This window comes from Branchiostoma lanceolatum, chromosome 13, assembly GCF_035083965.1.
Source record: "Branchiostoma lanceolatum isolate klBraLanc5 chromosome 13, klBraLanc5.hap2, whole genome shotgun sequence".
Lineage (NCBI taxonomy): Eukaryota > Metazoa > Chordata > Leptocardii > Amphioxiformes > Branchiostomatidae > Branchiostoma > Branchiostoma lanceolatum.
In genome coordinates, this window is record NC_089734.1 from 721,977 (window position 1) to 740,194 (window position 18,218).

The 18,218-nt window shown below is 42.5% G+C and overlaps 2 protein-coding genes across 2 annotated transcripts; both read left to right on the plus strand.

The window, feature by feature from the left end:
* The first annotated feature begins 501 nt into the window (after positions 1 to 501).
* On the plus strand, positions 502 to 2,394 carry LOC136447577 (uncharacterized). Its single transcript, XM_066446578.1, has 2 exons — positions 502 to 820; positions 2,307 to 2,394. Exons 1-2 carry the CDS (start codon positions 562 to 564, stop codon positions 2,378 to 2,380), a joined length of 333 nt encoding a protein of 110 aa, XP_066302675.1. The 5' UTR covers positions 502 to 561; the 3' UTR covers positions 2,381 to 2,394.
* Positions 2,395 to 3,780: 1,386 nt separating this feature from the next.
* Positions 3,781 to 15,564, plus strand: LOC136447926 (protein white-like). The gene is made up of 18 exons (XM_066447065.1): positions 3,781 to 3,939; positions 4,188 to 4,295; positions 4,699 to 4,770; positions 5,360 to 5,458; positions 7,272 to 7,438; positions 8,427 to 8,498; positions 9,074 to 9,176; positions 9,614 to 9,694; positions 9,798 to 9,826; positions 10,110 to 10,215; positions 11,000 to 11,131; positions 11,505 to 11,597; positions 11,981 to 12,038; positions 12,460 to 12,537; positions 13,023 to 13,128; positions 13,601 to 13,701; positions 14,103 to 14,173; positions 14,947 to 15,564. The coding sequence occupies exons 1-18, from the start codon at positions 3,781 to 3,783 to the stop codon at positions 15,043 to 15,045; spliced, it is 1,734 nt and encodes a 577-aa protein (XP_066303162.1). The 3' UTR covers positions 15,046 to 15,564.
* The last annotated feature ends 2,654 nt before the right edge of the window (positions 15,565 to 18,218 follow it).

Below are 18,218 nucleotides of genomic sequence, written 5' to 3' on the forward strand. Positions count from 1 at the left end.
GCAGCATTTGAAAGTCCATCGAACCGATCGTCGGCAATTGTAAGGATCTAAGTTATTTTTTCCGACACAGAATTTACTACGACACATTCACGACTGAGCCAAGAACGCCGCCTGTCGTTAACCTGTCTTAGAATGAACAGAAAAATGTCCATCTCATTACGCAAATTACGCAACAAAACAATGCCATATCTTACGCAACAGAAAATCTAGTAGTATTGACTCATCTTAAAGTTGGACTTCGCTCCATTACCTAACTCACGCGGTGGCAAAGACTGTTGTAGCCTCATAACAGGCTACATGAAGGGCATCTTGATACGTATATTTTTTTTACTTACTATGAGTGATTTTCATAAAGTTCCCGTGTTGTGGTAAAGCCTGTAAATATCGTAGACAATGGGGAGCATCAGGACAAGTTAACAGCCAGAAAACAGGTAAAGTTTGGTAAAAACGGCCCACTGTGAAGCCTGCTGCTGAGGCTACATTCCTAACATGATAGTTAAACTTGTGAACCGTATCGTTCATAGTGTAACTGCGTGTCTCCTGCTAGACATACAAGACGCCATGGAAGACGCTTCGGAACGGACCGCTCTCCTATCGGGGAGCCCCAAACCGGCGGGTAACGGCTCGCTGTCGCCGGTACGGAACGGCTCCCCCGCCCGCCCGGTGGGGAGAGGCTCCCCGGTGCCCGTGGCCGTGGAGGACCGGGACAGGATCACGCTGAGGTGGGCGGACATCCACGTCAGCGCGCCCGGGAGGGGGGGAGGGTGCTGCCGCCGGGCCAAGCCGGAGGACCTGAAACCCATCCACATTCTCAGGGGAGGTACGTACAGACTTAAAACGTATGTGTGTGTGTGTGTGTGTTTGTGTGTGTGTTTGTATGTGTGTGAGTGCGCGTGTGTCTGAGTGTGAGTGCGCGTGTGTCTGGGTGTGAGTGTGCGTCTGTGTGTGCGAGTGTGTCTTTGTCTGTGTGTGCGAATGTGTCTTTGTCTGTGTGTGCGAATGTGTCTTTGTCTGTGTGTGCGAGTGTGTCTTTGTCTGTGTGTGCGAATGTGTCTTTGTCTGTGTGTGCGAATGTGTCTTTGTCTGTGTGTGCGAGTGCGTCTTTGTCTGTGTGTGTATCTTTCTCTCTATCACCCTCTCTCTATGTATGATCTACGTGGGGTGAAGGCCGCCAGTTTTTGTAAGCATTAAGGTAACGTCTAATCGCTGCAATTTAAGTTAGTATGCCATGCTGTGCAATCTCTTACTTAGCTTATCCCCAAAGCTTAAAGCAATTCTAGTGTTAACCATATAACTGCGTATACTGCGAACTTTAAAAGTTTCTATCAGCCTATGTTTATCTTTATATTATCATGTTGTAGTTTTAGTCAGTATAAATCAACCAGTGTTGCTATTATAGAAACTTGCAAATTTCAACAGTTATGCTTTAGGGTGCAAAAAATCGAATTTGTGACCGGGGCATAGACATGGTTAGAATGTTAAGATTTTTTTTTGTTATGTAACTTACGTCAGCAGTACATGACGTAACTAGAATTGACCGTGACGTCAGGCACACACCTCCATTTACCTGTCACTAAAGACAGACCAGAGTAAGACGCTAACCATGATCTTAAGTGTTCTGTCTTGATATCTTATCATCTTCGCCATGTTAAAACAAATCTGGATACCTTAAAGACTTTTCAAACCACGTGATACTCACGGCAAAAAGAAAAAAATCATGGCTACGTGAGAAAATGAACGTATGGAATGGCAGGATGTCTGTACGGTCATCGCGCAGGCGCAGTTGTTACACGTTTGTTTTCTAAAAATTATCAGTTATCTTCAGTTAACCTCTGACCTCTCCTGCTCACTTTTAAGTTGATCACATTTGATTTGTTCAATTTACTGTCTAACAATTGTATGAATTTATGTTCTTGTATTTGATCTAATCGTATTTAATATAGGTGCACTCAAAGACGAATAGTGTGAAATTATGAAAAAATTAATACTAATGGAGATCTGAATAAAACAAACACGTTTGCATATTCAAAGCTGAATTAGAATGCGATTGACAATTAAAACAATGAAACAAACACAAAAAAGAATCGTTGTTTTGGTTGGCGTCTGTGTAGACCTCCATACACTGTTGAATACGTAGTCAAGTTACATACATGTATATAATTTGACCATCGTGATCTGTTCTGATACTGAAGTCGTGCTGTTTTGGGTATTTATGTTGCTTGAATAAATAAGCTCTTTGATGGTGACCACTGTACTATTCTAGGCCTATTGTGACACTGACATCGTCCTGTTTTATGGCTGTCTAGTAAGTGGAACTGTGGAACCCGGAACGCTGCTAGCCATCATGGGAGCCAGGTATGAGTTTTCTTTGTTACAATGAATTTGGTCTTATCATGTAGCATTGTGGGGTCCAAAAGTCGTGCAAACATTTCACCGTTGGTTAATTACACGAGTGCGTCATGAGCATATGAGATTCAAAGTTCAAACTCTGATAAACGCACCACGCAGTCTCTATCTAGAACACTTTGCATGTGTGCTCGTGTGGTTCTTATCAAAACACGCACACATAATGCATGGTATACATAGGAAAATACATGTATATCAAAGAATGTCCAGACTCCTCCAATGATTGTAAAATCCCATTGTCACATACTACTTCACCATATTACATTAGATAGATAGGTAAGCCTAATAGAACTTTAGCTTTGTATCAGTAGATGCCATACTTTGTACCTTGTACAATTGTTGTGCAATAAAGTTATCATTATGATGTCGAAATATATCAAATTCAACGGAGACTCGAAACTATCATGTTAACAACTGTCCAAATCGCCGATATACCATACGTTAAGCAAAACAACAGCGATTCACTACAGTTCTAGGTCTCCTAAAGATTGACTTGAGGACTGAATGAATTTACTTACGAAGCTAGCTCCACTGATAGCCTGTGTTTACACAAGCTCTCACTGGCGGAGGTTAATGACCCCCTCTTCGGCTGCTAGGAGCGCGATCTTGTCAGGCCAGCTCCCCTGGCAAATACATTCAACCATATATTCCTCCCTGAGACCTGAGGCTAATATTGTTAATGTTTACCATTTGCCAAGGCCCCATTTCCACTCGATGGAAACCGTTTGGTGACGACAAAAATTGGACTTGTGAATGAATGAATGAATGAATGAAAAGTTTATTTACGTGTCATGCGCCGTAGGGCGCCCAGCCCATGCGGGCTTATAAGACACCATAATGGGTAATATTAATTACATAAACAAAAGATAAGACGCACAGAGGTGAAACATAATCGCAGAATATACATAAGTTGGAGGAAATGAATAAATAAATAATATACAGCAGGTGGATGCACATTGTAATGAACTTTGAACTTAAGTTGGGTAGTCGTAAATGCAAACAAAATGGTATTTCACAAACAGAAACAAGTGTACATACATGTGTAAATTAAAATAAGACATAACAGAAAGCAGCACAGACAGTCGCATGATTTGGTAGATTTCAGTTACTATGAATATATGTGACTTCTTCGTTTTGCCCAGGCTTTTTAATGAAGTTTGCTATTTCATTTACTCCCTCATTAAACAACCATTTAACTCTGACTTCGTCTCTGTCCCAAACGACCTCAGGAGCAAAGTCAAACATTTTACGAAAGAGAATTTTACTTGTTGTGTGACCTATTACGTTATTTGAAAGACAACAAAATACACTTCTTTATCAATGTACTTCGTTTGGGCTACTCATGACAGCTGTGGTCGCTCTAATTTGATGACGATGATCGCTCCAGAGTCGCTCTACAATCGCTGCTTCAGTAGAATATTTGTTAACAATGGAATCCACACGTTTAACCGCAGCGGTGCAGGAAAGTCCACCTTGCTGAACGTCTTGACGTACCGGAACCGGGGCAACCTGTCGGTGGAGGGGACAGTGGAGGTCGGTCTTGTTTTTGTTCGTTTGTTTGTGATTTATTTATTTCATCGATTGAGACTGGCTCTCTTGGTGTGCCAGAACTGCTATTTAGGAGGTTCAACAGCAAGGAAACAACTGCAAAATTCAGCAAAAATACTAACAAAACTTATCCATGTTAGACTTTTACCTCACGATCTTATAGTTGTATCCAGTTGATTGTGACAGGCTAAAGTTGCCACATTGATGACAAATGTATCCATATTTGGGCACAGGTGAACGGCCAGTCCATCGGGAAGGACATCACCAGTGTGTCCGCCTACGTGCAGCAGAACGACCTGTTCATCGGTGTGCTAACGGTCAGGGAACATCTCAAATTCCAGGTCTGTCTGTTTTCTCTGTTTTCTGTTTATTTCTTTGTGATGTTCCACACTCTGGAGACCAGCATACATGTATAGGAAACCATGCATGACGTTGAAAGCGTTAACAAACAGGGAAGTTCTAGGTACTAGTATGTTGAAACCAATATTGTAGCTTGATCGGAGTTTGACCTGCTAAAGACCTATTCCATTAATGATAATAATAATAACTTTATTGCAAGTTCATGCCCAAAGGCTAATTGCAGACAAACAAATACATGGATATACATGGGAATCGACATAGTTATCTAGTCTACTGTGAAAGTTCTATGTTAACTAAGGTTGACTATGGTTGGGTTTGACTTCTTTTTTGAAGTTACTAGTTTCTATGAGAAGTATAAACGATGTCTTCTGTATGTTTCTTCAGGCCCGGCTCCGTATGGACAAGCACATCCCACATGACGTCAGGATGGCACGAGTTGAAGAAGTCATCATGCAGGTACATCAACTATACAGATTCTTAAACCCCCAAACCTATAATGTTGTATGTCCTCAGAAGTGCCTGTCAAAGTGTGCTGACACAAAGACCGTTTTAAGACATGCCTTAGTGATCCTTCACGATTGATATATTTCCTCAGATGGGTCTGTCTAATGCTTAGGTCACATTTCCAAAGCGGGGCCCGGTCGGGCAGCTTGCGGGAACGAAAAGTATAATACAAAATACAACAAAGGACACAAAACGTAAGAAATTTACTCCTAACTACAAATTGTGTATTTTCTTGATATGCATATTTAATTTTTCGTTTCCGCAAACATCCCGACCGGGCCCCGGCTGGGAAATGTGACCCTAGCATAAGTGGGCTGGCACAAAGACCATGAGCTGTAGTTACCCTTGTATTTCCTTAAATGGGCTTGTCTGATTATAAGTTACTGACACGACGATTATTGCAAGACATAAGCTGTAAGGATCCTTAAGAGTGTTGTACATGTTTTTCCTCAGATGGGCCTGTCTAAGTTACTGACACGGAGAGCATTCTAAGACATAAGCTGTAAGGATCCTTAAGAGTGTTGTACGTGTATTTCCTCAGATGGGCCTGTCTAAGTGTGCTGACACGAAGATCGGGACGCCGGGCCGGACCAAAGGAATCTCAGGAGGCGAGATGAAGAGGCTGGCCTTCGCCTCGGAGGTGCGTCTCTTTATTAAGACAAGCTAAGGAACCAGCACTCTCCTTCCAAATAAATACAATGACAAACGTTAGCAACGCCTGAATAAAAGACAAGGAAAGTACCGACAGAGCACTTCATTGCACGCCCTCAAAGCCCGCACCTAGTTGCAGATATCTGAACTATTCGTTTGTCAAACTGTTTAGTTGAATCGTGTTGAAAATTGTTCCATGTAAGTGAAGCGCCTTTTTCAAAAGAACATTTCTCCATCCTAAACTTGGAACACTGCCAGTCACTGCCACTTTTATATTTCATGTTTGATGTAAATAAAAGCCAAGGACTACCAAGAAGAAGAAAAAAAACAGTTTTATGGGTGTTGTACTGATAACACAGCGATACCCCATATTCTAGGTCCTAACCAACCCGCCTCTGATGTTCTGTACGTTCTAGGTTCTAACCAACCCGCCTCTGATGTTCTGTACGTTCTAGGTTCTAACCAACCCGCCTCTGATGTTCTGTACGTTCTAGGTTCTAACCAACCCGTCCCTGATGTTCTGTACGTTCTAGGTCCTAACCAACCCACCCCTGATGTTCTGTCCGTTCTAGGTCCTAACCAACCCACCCCTGATGTTCTGTACGTTCTAGGTCCTAACCAACCCACCCCTGATGTTCTGTCCGTTCTAGGTCCTAACCAACCCACCTCTGATGTTCTGTGCGTTCTAACCAACCCGCCCCTGATGTTCTGTCCGTTCTAGGTCCTAACCAACCCGCCCCTGATGTTCTGTCCGTTCTAGGTCCTAACCAACCCACCCCTGATGTTCTGTCCGTTCTAGGTCCTAACCAACCCGCCTCTGATGTTCTGTGCATTCTAGGTCCTAACCAACCCGCCTCTGATGTTCTGTACGTTCTAGGTCCTAACCAACCCACCTCTGATGTTCTGTACGTTCTAGGTTCTAACCAACCCGCCTCTGATGTTCCGTACGTTCTAGGTTCTAACCAACCCGCCTCTGATGTTCTGTACGTTCTAGGTTCTAACCAACCCGCCTCTGATGTTCTGTACTTTCTAGGTTCTAACCAACCCGCCTCTGATGTTCTGTACGTTCTAGGTTCTAACCAACCCGCCTCTGATGTTCTGTACGTTCTAGGTCCTAACCAACCCGCCACTGATGTTCTGTACGTTCTATGTCCTAACCAAGCCGCCTCTGATGTTCTGTACGTTCTAGGTTCTAACCAACCCGCCTCTGATGTTCTGTACTTTCTAGGTTCTAACCAACCCGCCTCTAATGTTCTGTACGTTCTAGGCCCTAACCAACCCGCCCCTGATGTTCTGTACGTTCTAGGCCCTAACCAACCCGCCCCTGATGTTCTGTACGTTCTAGGTCCTAACCAACCCGCCCCTGATGTTCTGCACGTTCTAGGTCCTAACCAACCCGCCCCTGATGTTCTGCACGTTCTAGGTCCTAACCAACCCGCCCCTGATGTTCTGCACGTTCTAGGTCCTAACCAACCCGCATCTGATGTTCTGTACGTTCTAGGTCCTAACCAACCCACCTCTGATGTTCTGTACGTTCTAGGTCCTTCTCTGATGTTCTGTACGTTCTCGTTCTATGTCCTAACCAACTCGCCTCTGATGTTCTGTACGTTCTAGGCCCTAACCAACCCGCCTCTGATGTTCTGTACGTTCTAGGTCCTAACCAACCCACCTCTGATGTTCTGTGCGTTCTAAACAACCCGCCCCTGATGTTCTGTACGTTCTAGGTTCTAACCAACCCGCCTCTGATGTTCTGTACGTTCTAGGTTCTAACCAACCCGCCCCTGATGTTCTGTACGTTCTAGGTTCTAACCAACCCGCCCCTGATGTTCTGCGACGAGCCCACGTCAGGTCTGGACTCGTTCATGGCTGAGAGCGTGGTGAGCACGCTGCAGGGCGTGGCGGCACAGGGCAGAACCATCATGTGCACCATCCACCAACCTTCGTCTGAGGTCTACGCACTGTTCGACAAGTAAGTCAATCTACTAGTACGCCAACTTTAGTTACTCAAGCAACTGGATAAAATTTTGAAACAGTCAGACGTTTCAGACAGCATCCGCTATCTTTTGTCAGTGAATGAGGTAAGATTTGGCATCTAACTAAATCTACTAGTACGCCCCAATAGGTACTCAAGCAACTGGATAAAATTTTGAAATGTTTATCTTATCCAGTTGCTTGAGTAACTATTTTGGCGTATCTTATTACGTATACCTGGATGTCTAACCTTCATCAACGTACGGGTAAATCTACTAGTACGCCCAAAAAAATAGTTACTCAAGCAACTGGAAAAAAATTTGGAACAGTCAGACGTTTCAGACAGCATTCGCTATCTTTTGTCAGTGACTAAGGAAAGATCTGGCAGAACCATTCCTTAGTCATTGACAAAAGATAGCGGATGCTGCCTGAAACATCTGTTTCGAAATTTTATCCAGTTGCTTGAGTAACTATTTTTGGCGTATATTATTACCTAGATGTCTAACCTTCATCAACGAATCTACTAGTAGTCTTTACTGATGCCCAAAACTGGCAGGCCTTAAATGGTGATTACGTTTAGCTAGTGATAAAGCAGATCAGTCAGACAGAATTGGATGCAAAGTACTCAGTAGCTATCAGCAAAGGGAAGAACTATCCTTTGCACTATCCACCAGCCTTCGTCTGAGGTCTACGCCTTGTTCGACCAGTGACTTTACATGCCAGGCAAGCCTTTAATGATGACAATATTTTGCTGGTGATAAGCAAGTCTTTTAAATCATTCAGACAGCAGTGGTTGTGTAGGTAAATCAGCCGATTTCAGTACATCCATTGTTGGACCAGAACTGAAGTACACGTTATCAACACGTCTGCTTCTGACGTATCTCTACCAAGACATCATGTATTTTGTTTCAAATGTCACTAGTCAATCCGAAAGTACTACAGATACACTGGCAGATGATGTAACACTCTGTGTTGTTGTTCCACAGAGTGTTGATCATGGCCGAGGGCCGGGTCGCTTTCCTGGGACCGACCAGCGAAGTCATCGACTTCTTCGGCAGGTAAAGTCGAACGATTCCTTTGGTCGTGTTTGTGGTTCAACTGATTAATTCAGAAATGCTTTCGCTATTGTTTACCATATCTCTCAAGCCTACTCAAAGAGTATGAGAATGGAAGATACTCCACTACCAGTGGACTAGTGCTCTGTTGTAGTGCTTGCACGACGTTGTGTGGCTCAAGGCCAAGCGCCATAGAAACGGAGATGGGTACCGTCCCTATACACCACGCGGTTTGGCAAGGATGTAACTATTTTCTCACCTTTGGATCTTCCTTAAGCTTGTGACACGTAAAAAAGGCACACAAAGAACAAAAATTTTCCGTCAATACATAATAGTTTCCCGTCAGTAGTTTCATCATTCAGTAACGTTGCTATTTTGCCAAGCTTGAAATTGGAACACAAAGCCATCACAGCTGTAAATATCCTTTTACCTGGGCATTTGTGAATAAATGGTCAACCTTAATTCAATTCGTTACGTCGGATTGATAGACTCGAAACTCAGACTTGCCAAAAGTGGGTGTTGTATGCGTATCAGTGTGAACGTTCGTTAACATCATTCTTACATCGTGTCATCCACAGTGTCGGCTACACCTGCCCTCCAGCCTTCAACCCAGCTGACTACTTCATCCAGACCCTGGCCATCAGACCTGGGAAGGAAAAAATATCACGTCAGAGGGTGGAGGTATGGGAGATGAAATCTCTTTTTTTTCCCTTTTCAGAAAATCGTCAACAATAAGGTGCAACCTTTTGCACACAAGAACTAGTGTCATTTTGGTAAGATCCTAGATGCCAAGAGATCAGTATTTACTTGAAATTCATCTGTGCTAGTATAAGTCATTCTGAATCAAAGTTGAGCTGTAATTGACATCACAGAAGCAGTCGATTGCTCATTCTTTGACAAAGACTGGAGCTGATCAGTCGAAAATTTGGGTAAACCTTTTGTGTTGACAATTCCAGCTCAACTTTGCTTAAGAAGAGATCAGTATGGTATATCATTGTTGTTTTGATATTTACCGTTTACTTTAACTGTGCAAACATTCTCCTCCAGGTGAGAGCAAATGTCACTGTTTGAAAAACACCTGTCAGGTAACTCAAAAGTACTTCTTGCGTCGGTTTCAGAAAATCTGCGACCAGTTCCAGGAAGTAAAAGACAACAAAGATTCTAAGAAGCAACTTGCAGCCAACCATGTCAACCCAGAGGTAACAAAAAAGATCAATTTTCATTAGTGTCTCCAATCAAACTGTGCCAAAATTTTCAGGCCTGATTACAATGTTTGACTCTATTTTTGCCTTTTATTTTCAGCTTGTTGAGGATTATTCAGGGAGATCTCGGTGAGTAAGATCTTCAACTTCCAGTTCATGTAGAATCAAAATGTGCACAGATTGTTTTGTGATGTGTATGTTTGATTACACACCATATACTACATTCATTTCCGTGCATGTTCAAGGTATTTATTAACTTCTTTTTTATATTCAAACCGCAAATTTACATGCGCAGGGAAATGCATGCGCCAACATGAATTGTGTACAATGTGTTACGTTGAGTGATGGTGCCTCCTGAACAGTGACACTTAATTAGCTCACCCAACACTACTTTCCTTTGCACACCTTACAGGTACAAGGCGACCTGGTTGCAGCAGTTCCTTGCCATGATGTGGAGATGTAACCTCCAGAACATCCGGGACCCCATGATCATGGGAGTGCGGACGGCACAGGCCATCGTAGGAAACTTTCTTCTTCAAATACAGGGCTGTACTGATTGTTATACCTATACATGTATATGAAGTGTTAAACAAAGAATGAAAATAGTCATCCACACATCCTAAAATCTTCCCTCGGTGTCTGAAATTCTTTTCAATGTCACCGATGTACTCTCCAAGCAGAGTTTCGGTTCCGGCTGTTTTTTGACGTGTTGTTTTTTTAAAGCTTGGCGACATGGTTAAAGAAATCGGGACAAAATATAAAGCCCGACAAAAACGCCCCAAACCACGTCAAAACCCAGCCAGAGCCGAAACTCCGGAGAGTACATCGGTGACATTGAAAAGAATTTCCTACACCAAGGGCAGATTTTAGGATGTGTGGATGACTGGATTTTGCTTGGAAACATTATTCCATTCCATATGCATGTATAGGTGCAGCAATCAGAACAGCAAACAGTATTACATGGACTGGTACACATCAGAAAAACTTGCAAAGCTGACATTTTACCTACACTAACCTGCAACTGCAGGTGGTACTTCGAGCCCTCTAATATCACAAATAGCTCTCTACCAATACTGTCTTAACGAGGCAAAACTATTTTGTAATATCAATCACTTTTGACAACGAAGTGTGATTCGATATAAACAGTTACTCAGGAAGTGGATAAAATTTTGAAACATTTTGAAACTTTTTTTTCTTTCTAAATTCTATTCAGTTGCTTGAGTAACTTTTTTTGGCGTAGCTTATTACCTGGATGTCTAACCTTCATCATCGTAATGAATATTCTGTTTCTCTCTCCGGCAGTTTATTGCGCTGCTGGTTGGGATCGTGTATCTGCAGATCGACTACAACCAGGACGGGATCCTGAACATCAACGGCGCGTTGTTCCTCATGCTCACCAACATCGCCTTCTCCCACATCTTCTCTGTCATCAACGTGAGTTCTTTTTAAACCTCATCGTTGATTGTAGCCGGCCCTTTTCTAATTCAACGATAAACATTGTCGATAAATCATTCCTGATGCGTAATCGCGTCTGGCGTATCCGAACGCCAGACTGCCAAAAAGTTGCAACAGAACGCCTGGTTGTGTCTGTGTTACCAGACCGACTAGACAATCAGACACCCCATGAATCAATTGATAACGGTCAATTGTGGAACATCAACTTGCTCCCAAAACCTTTCGCAACAACAGTTCCCCTTTTTAGCATTTACCGTTAGGCATTGCTGGCCCTCCTAAATGTACCGTTTAGCATTGCCAGGATCGCCCTATGCAGACCGACCCCCTCACCATTCTCTATTTTCCCATGCAGGTGTTCCCAGCCGAGTTACCTATCTTTAGACGCGAGCACGGCAACGGCATGTACAGAACTGACGTGTACTTCCTCTGCAAAACTATAGCCGAGGTAAGTCTGGCTTGTTTGGTAATAGAAATCGTCATGTTATAAGCTTTATGCAATTTCAGCACAGGCAAACAAACTTGGGAATGCTACTGGTGATAAGCGACAACTTACATTATGGTACAATTGTATAGTTGCTTTAAGTTAGATTTGATACATGTAACATGACTAAAGTGCGCCATTCAGCGTCTTCTGTTGGGCTGAGGACGCTACCATGTATCTTAGGATTCAATGATCGAATCAATAAAGTTATGATATATCATTGGGTATCAAAATGAGAGCACGTTCTGTGGATGGTTTTATCAGGTTGGTAGATCATTGATAGATAATAAAGTTCTTTACACTCAGTACTAGTCGAAGTTGCTGAACCGAAATTGTCTATTTTTCAGCTGCCGTACTTTGTGCTTCTACCATTGGTGTTTACGGCTATATGTTACTGGATGGTGGGTAAGTACAGAATCAACTCATGTCGTTTCCTCATATCCTTTCCCACACGCACCTTATAATCATAGTGTCTGGGTGGCATGGCATCCATATCCATTTCTAAAGCCCTTGGGCCACACAATTGAAAACACATCAGAGGTCTAATCCACAAGTTTATGATGCTATGTATCGATCTATCAATCTGTCTCAGTCGAGACCAAGCTAATACATATTTCAGCCTACATTGAGCCCTATATCAGGTATTACCCTATCAAGGTTCACTAACCATACTCTTCCCCCGTAAGTGGGATAGTATATGGGGATCAAACCCATGATCCTTGTACCTGTATGCATGGCAGCATGCACTCTTACCGCTCTTTTATCACTCACTTCACATTGGCTGTTTTTACAAAACATTGACTGATATTCCGTTCGTTTGCACCAGGCCTGTATGCGGGCTGGAAGGAGTTCCTCATCTGTTTCGCCATCATCACCATCACGGCCAACGTCTCAGTCTCTGCTGGTGAGTCTTCAGATGCTAGCAGACTTTTCTAAGGAAAAGAGAGAACTAATAATATAACGTGTTTTCCCGATAAAAAGAAACCCTATCTTAGTAAACTGTTTGCTTGACATAACAAATTTGAAGTAAGTTTTACCTTTTTTTAAGGGAAATACTGTAGGTCAAAATCAGTGCACTGGAGTTCATTATCAACAGATAAAGAAATCAAACCCAGTATGAAGTTAAGACTCAAACCATTAGCATTTTTAAATTAGTATGCAGTGCTGGGCAGGACCTGCATTGATGCCAGACTGCTCTGGCATTTTGGACATTGATGCCACCTCTGTCCATATCCCTGAGCAGTTTAGCAGTAATGCTACTCTGTGTTGACCATTAATCATCATTTAATTAGTAACATATTTATCCATTAGCGATCAATAACGCTGTTACCTATTAGTTTTTGAGGTATTTGGTAATTCTAACCAGATCTTGTTTCATTGCCATATCAGGTTACATGATATCAACTCTCAGCCCCTCTGTCGACGTTGCCATGGCGATTGCAGCACCCATGCTCATCCCCCTGATGCTGTTTGGAGGCTTCTTCCTAAAAGCCAAGTAAGTCATGCCTCTGTCTGAGGTTGGCATAAAACAGAAAACTATACCAAGGGCCGAAATGCCATCTAGTTTTACCTGTTGAACCACCGGTGCTCGAACAAAAACAGCCTATTGGGTCAGGTTTGGCCCAAACGTTCCTTGCATTCTTCACAATAGCACTGATCCTTAAATGCAGCATATATTCAACATGCACCCAAAATAGTTACTCAAGGAACTGGATAAAGTTTTATGCTTCAGTAACTATTTCTGGCGTACCTTATTAGCTGAATGTCTAACCTTCATCAACGTTCAAAATGGTTCTACTTGGAACATTCTTAAAACGTATATAGTTTCTTGATGGACTGGAACTGGAAGGGTAGGGTTTGGGCTACACCCTTCATTTGTAAAGAAACTGAGTGGTGCAGGTAACACTTGTCATGTAACGTATTAATGATACAAGATCTTCAACTGACCTACCCATTCCCCCCTACAGCTCTGTTCCTGTGTACTTCATCTGGCTGGAGTATGTCTCCTGGTTCAAGTATGCCAACGAACTTCTGTGCATCAACCAGTGGTCACCTGTCACTAACATTAGTACGTAACCTATTAACTTTCAATAACTTATCAACCAATGTTTACTTGTCACTAACATCAGTACACAACGTATCAACTTTCAATCACTTATCCACCAGTGGTTTCCTGTCACTAACATAAGTACACAACCTATAAACTTTCAATAACTAATCAACCTATTAACTTTCAAAAACCTATCAAACTATTAACTTTCAATAACTTATCAACCTATTAACTTTTAATAACTTATCAAACAAGCAGTGTTCACTTGTCACCAATATCAGTGAGCAAACCTATGAACTTAAGACAACGTATCAACCAGTGGGGATTGGTAATCAATATCAGTACATTTTATGTTAACCTATTAACTTCCTTCTTACTATTTGTTTAATATATGCTACCCTTCCATCCCTATCATGCAGCTTGTACAGAGGGGATCCCATTCTGCCTGGAGACTGGAGAGCAGGTCCTGCAGAATCTCAGCTATGATGAGGTAAGGGGCTAACCAGAAAGTATGAGGGGGGTTGTGGGGAAGGTAAGGGGCTAACCAGAAAGCTTAAGGGAGGGGGTGTTGTGTGGAAGGTAAGGGGCTAACCAGAAAACATGTTGGGGGGGGGGGGTGGGGGGCTAACCAGAAAACATGGTGGGGGGATGGGGGCGGGGAAGGTAAGGGTTTAACCAGGAAGTGAAAGGGAGGGGTTGTGGGTAAGGTAAGGGGCTAACCAGAAAGCACAAGGGAGGGGGTTGTTGTGTGGAAGGTAGGGGGCTAACCAGAAAGTGTGAGTGAGGGGGTTGGTAAGAGAGGTTAGGGATTGATCAGAAAGTGTGATGGGGAAGGGGCTGTGGGGAAAGTAGGGGGCTAACCAGAACACATGATGAGTAGGGAGCAATGGTGGAAAAGGCAACATTTTGCTCTCCCCTTAAATTCTAATCATTGACAAACTTTACAAGACCACTGAAACTGTGGGGATGGCCAACTCTTGTTTCTCACTAACATACAAGGGACTGCAAAAACTACAGAAAGTATGTATTGCTCCAATATCAAGCGGCAAACCTCTGCACTTATCGAGAAGAGTAGGGGTGACCCGTTGTGCTTGGCCAAAAACGTGAGCCGTGGCAAAGCCGCATTGCACTACCACTAGCTACTTGAAAAAGCATCATGCTTCACCTCAGTTGAGGATGCCTGCTTTACCGTACCTATCTAGAACAACATTTGTGCCATGCAACTTTTGTCACATGCTTGCTGACAAGAATTATTCCTTTCAGGATAACTTCTATGTGGACCTATATGCACTGCTGGGGCTGATGGTCGGGTTCCGCCTCCTCTCCTTCATCTTCCTCCTCATCAGGTCATGGAAGGACTAAGGGTCAAGGTCATGTGGTGGGGTCAAGGTCAAATGGATGTTTGATACCATATTGCAGGGTAAATGGCAATTGGGGAAGGTCTAATTGATGGATAGTCAAGGCCATATGGAGAGAGCTAATGTCATATTGGAAGGGTCAAGTTCAGAAAGAGAAGGGTCATGGTCACATTCAGGAACATCAATGTCGGATAGAAGAGGGTCAAGGTCATATGCAATTCATACGAATTGGTGTAATACATATGGACCAAAATGAGCCATTGTTGCAGATTTGTTTTTTCTAGTTGTCGCATTGAACCTTGGAATGTTCTTAAAATTCAGAATTTTGCATTCTGGAAAATACTTGAATATATAATATGCTGATTCTGTCATACAAGAAGATATGATAAAGGTAGATACTTATAGTGTACAGAAATTTTTAATGTCCTTACTCATTAAATGATAAAGAAATTCAATTACCAAAAGAAATCATAGAAAATAAGTTTTATATTGTCTTTATTTCTGAGTCTTATTCTGATGTATTGTAAGATACACTTTAGCTAAGCATAGACCTTTGTACAACAGTGCTTTGGGCAAAATGCAATAAAAGCAAACTGTTTCCTGCAAGAAAAAAAAGAACAAAACCTATTTTGTTCATAATACCATCATTGTAGTGTAATCATATGTTTTCTATTGAAGAACCTAGATAATAGTGAACATCTTATCTGGAAATATAATTCTCCAGCAACAAGACTTTTGTTATTCTGTGACACATTATGTGCGATGTTTGGCATTTTCATACTATCAATAGATCTAGTAAAGTAAAAAAAGAAGACAATTTTAAATCTGATGTACTTATTAGTCAAACTAGTTTCAATCTAACAAAGTATGGGCTACCAAAACTATTCCTTTATAAGAAAAGAAAATGGACAAACTCCTTGTACATGTATATGTGTCTGTCTGTATGTCTATTCTTGATTGTGAACATCATAGTAGTTAAGGGAAAAGGAATCTCTACATCATGTTTTTTTTTCATGTTGTGTATGCATAGCCAACTTAAAAGGAATTGGCAGAAAATGCACCAAATCTGCCACACAGATTTTCGTTGATTTCTGTAAAATTCACCCAAATGCAATGTAAACATGTAGATAAAATCATAATTCTTCATCTCCATTGGGGATAACAAAAGAAGGAAAAGAAGACAACCCAATATAAGCACAAGGCTCCTACAGTCTTTCAAGGCAGGATTTTACCGTGAAATGATTCATTTAGGCCACACAAAATTTATTTGCTGGTTCTTGGCTCTTCAAAAATAATGCTGAATAAGATATTACCACGAAAACAAAATCTGAGGACTGCACCTTAGTGCACACAGTTTCAGGGAGTGAATATATGTGCGGTAAGACGCAAGTTTTTCTTCAAGGGGTGTCCCTGTGGTGTAGTGGTCAGCACTTCTGTTACTAGCCACATCTGTTTCAAATTACTTGGACAAGAAGGCCCTAGTTCGTGCCCGGGTAGGGCACCTCTGGACAAGAGGCGCATTGAGTCATACCAAAGACTTTATAAAAATGGTACATACTTATGAAACAGTATGGAAGTTAAACGCACTCCACTGCCAGTGGACTAGCGCCCTGCTGCAGTGATTGCACCACAGTGTGGCCCAGGGCTATGAAACGGAGATGGGCACCGCTTATACACCTTATGGTGTGGGAGGATTTCAACTAACTACACACCTTCACTTGTCAGCGTTCCGTTTGGCCTTTGTCCTGCGTACGAAGTCGGTCTCCATGTCCAGTATGTCCTTGTGCATGGGGCAGGTGTGGGGGGAACTGTGGACAACCCGGTTGTAGGTGTGGCTGTCCAGCTGGGGGTGGTGCAGCTGACGGGAACAGCCTGGGGGTCAAAGGTGACGTGATAGATGAACCTAGCAGCTTGATAGTACATATGATTGAGAACATTTGTTGTGGGGACAATTCAGTTGCAGGAATGGCTGTCAAGTCAAGGGGGTGATGCAGCTAATGGGAACAGCCTGGGGGTCAAAGGTGACATGATAGACGAACCTATATAGCAGCTTTGAAGTGTATGTAATTGATGACACCTTCTATAACACTGGATCCTAATCTTATGACCCTTCTGAAAGACGGGTACAGCCCCAACTGAGATGCCCTTCCCAGGATTTGAACCTATCAGCTAATTAGAACCAGGAGCTCAACTGTGAGGCAGAGCTACAGGGACATCCCTAAACAACAATAATAGGAAACTAATCTAAAAAAAACATCAGCTAATTCTCAAGACACTTGCTGTAAAACCGCCATTATGATGATGATCCCTTCCGAAAAACAGGTGCAGCCCCGACTAAGATGCCATTCCCAGGATTTGAACCAGCTGGGTCTCCGAGTAACCAACTAATTGGAATCAAGAGCTAAACTGTAAGGCTGCTAGCAGCTGAGCTACAGGGACATCCCTTAATAATAATGATAGCAAACTAAAATATCATCAGATACTAAAACTGAAGCTTACCAGGGCACTTGCTGTAGTCAGGGTTCTTGTTCTGTTCAGCAGCAGCTGCTCTTCTGGACATGATTTCCTCCTCAATCAGCAAACTGCAAACCGACATCTCATCTGGAATACACCATCACACAACACTGAACATCTTGAACTGTAGAATGGAACTTAAGGGCTGGGGTCATGTGGCGCAACAGCAGAGTGTTCAACTCAGAAACAAGAGGTCCCGAGATCGAATCCTGTCATGTCACCGATCTTGTGCCCTTGGGAAAGGCACTTAACATGACTTTCCTCACTCCACCCAGGTGTAAATGGGTACCTGACTTTGGTTGGGGAAAGTCATATTGAAGTCACCTGGTGGCGCCGAATGGCAGCCGCCCGGACTCTTGCGACAGTTCCATAAAATGCAAGTTAGTGTGGATAAGATATCATATATGTTGTGCATTGTGTGAAACTTGTAATACCCTGCATCAATTCAGCACTAGAAAGGTTGCCATTGCGGGTAATTTCTGACCAATAAAAACATTATTATTATTATTATAAAAATTAAAGTAAAGCCGTCATCCACAATTGAGGTGAAGCATGATGCTTTTTTCAAGTAGCTAGTGGTTACATTACAAGTGCAATGCAGGTCTGGTACAGCAGGGTTTTTGGCCAAGTACAAAAATGTGTGGTCATCAAAATCAAATTGGA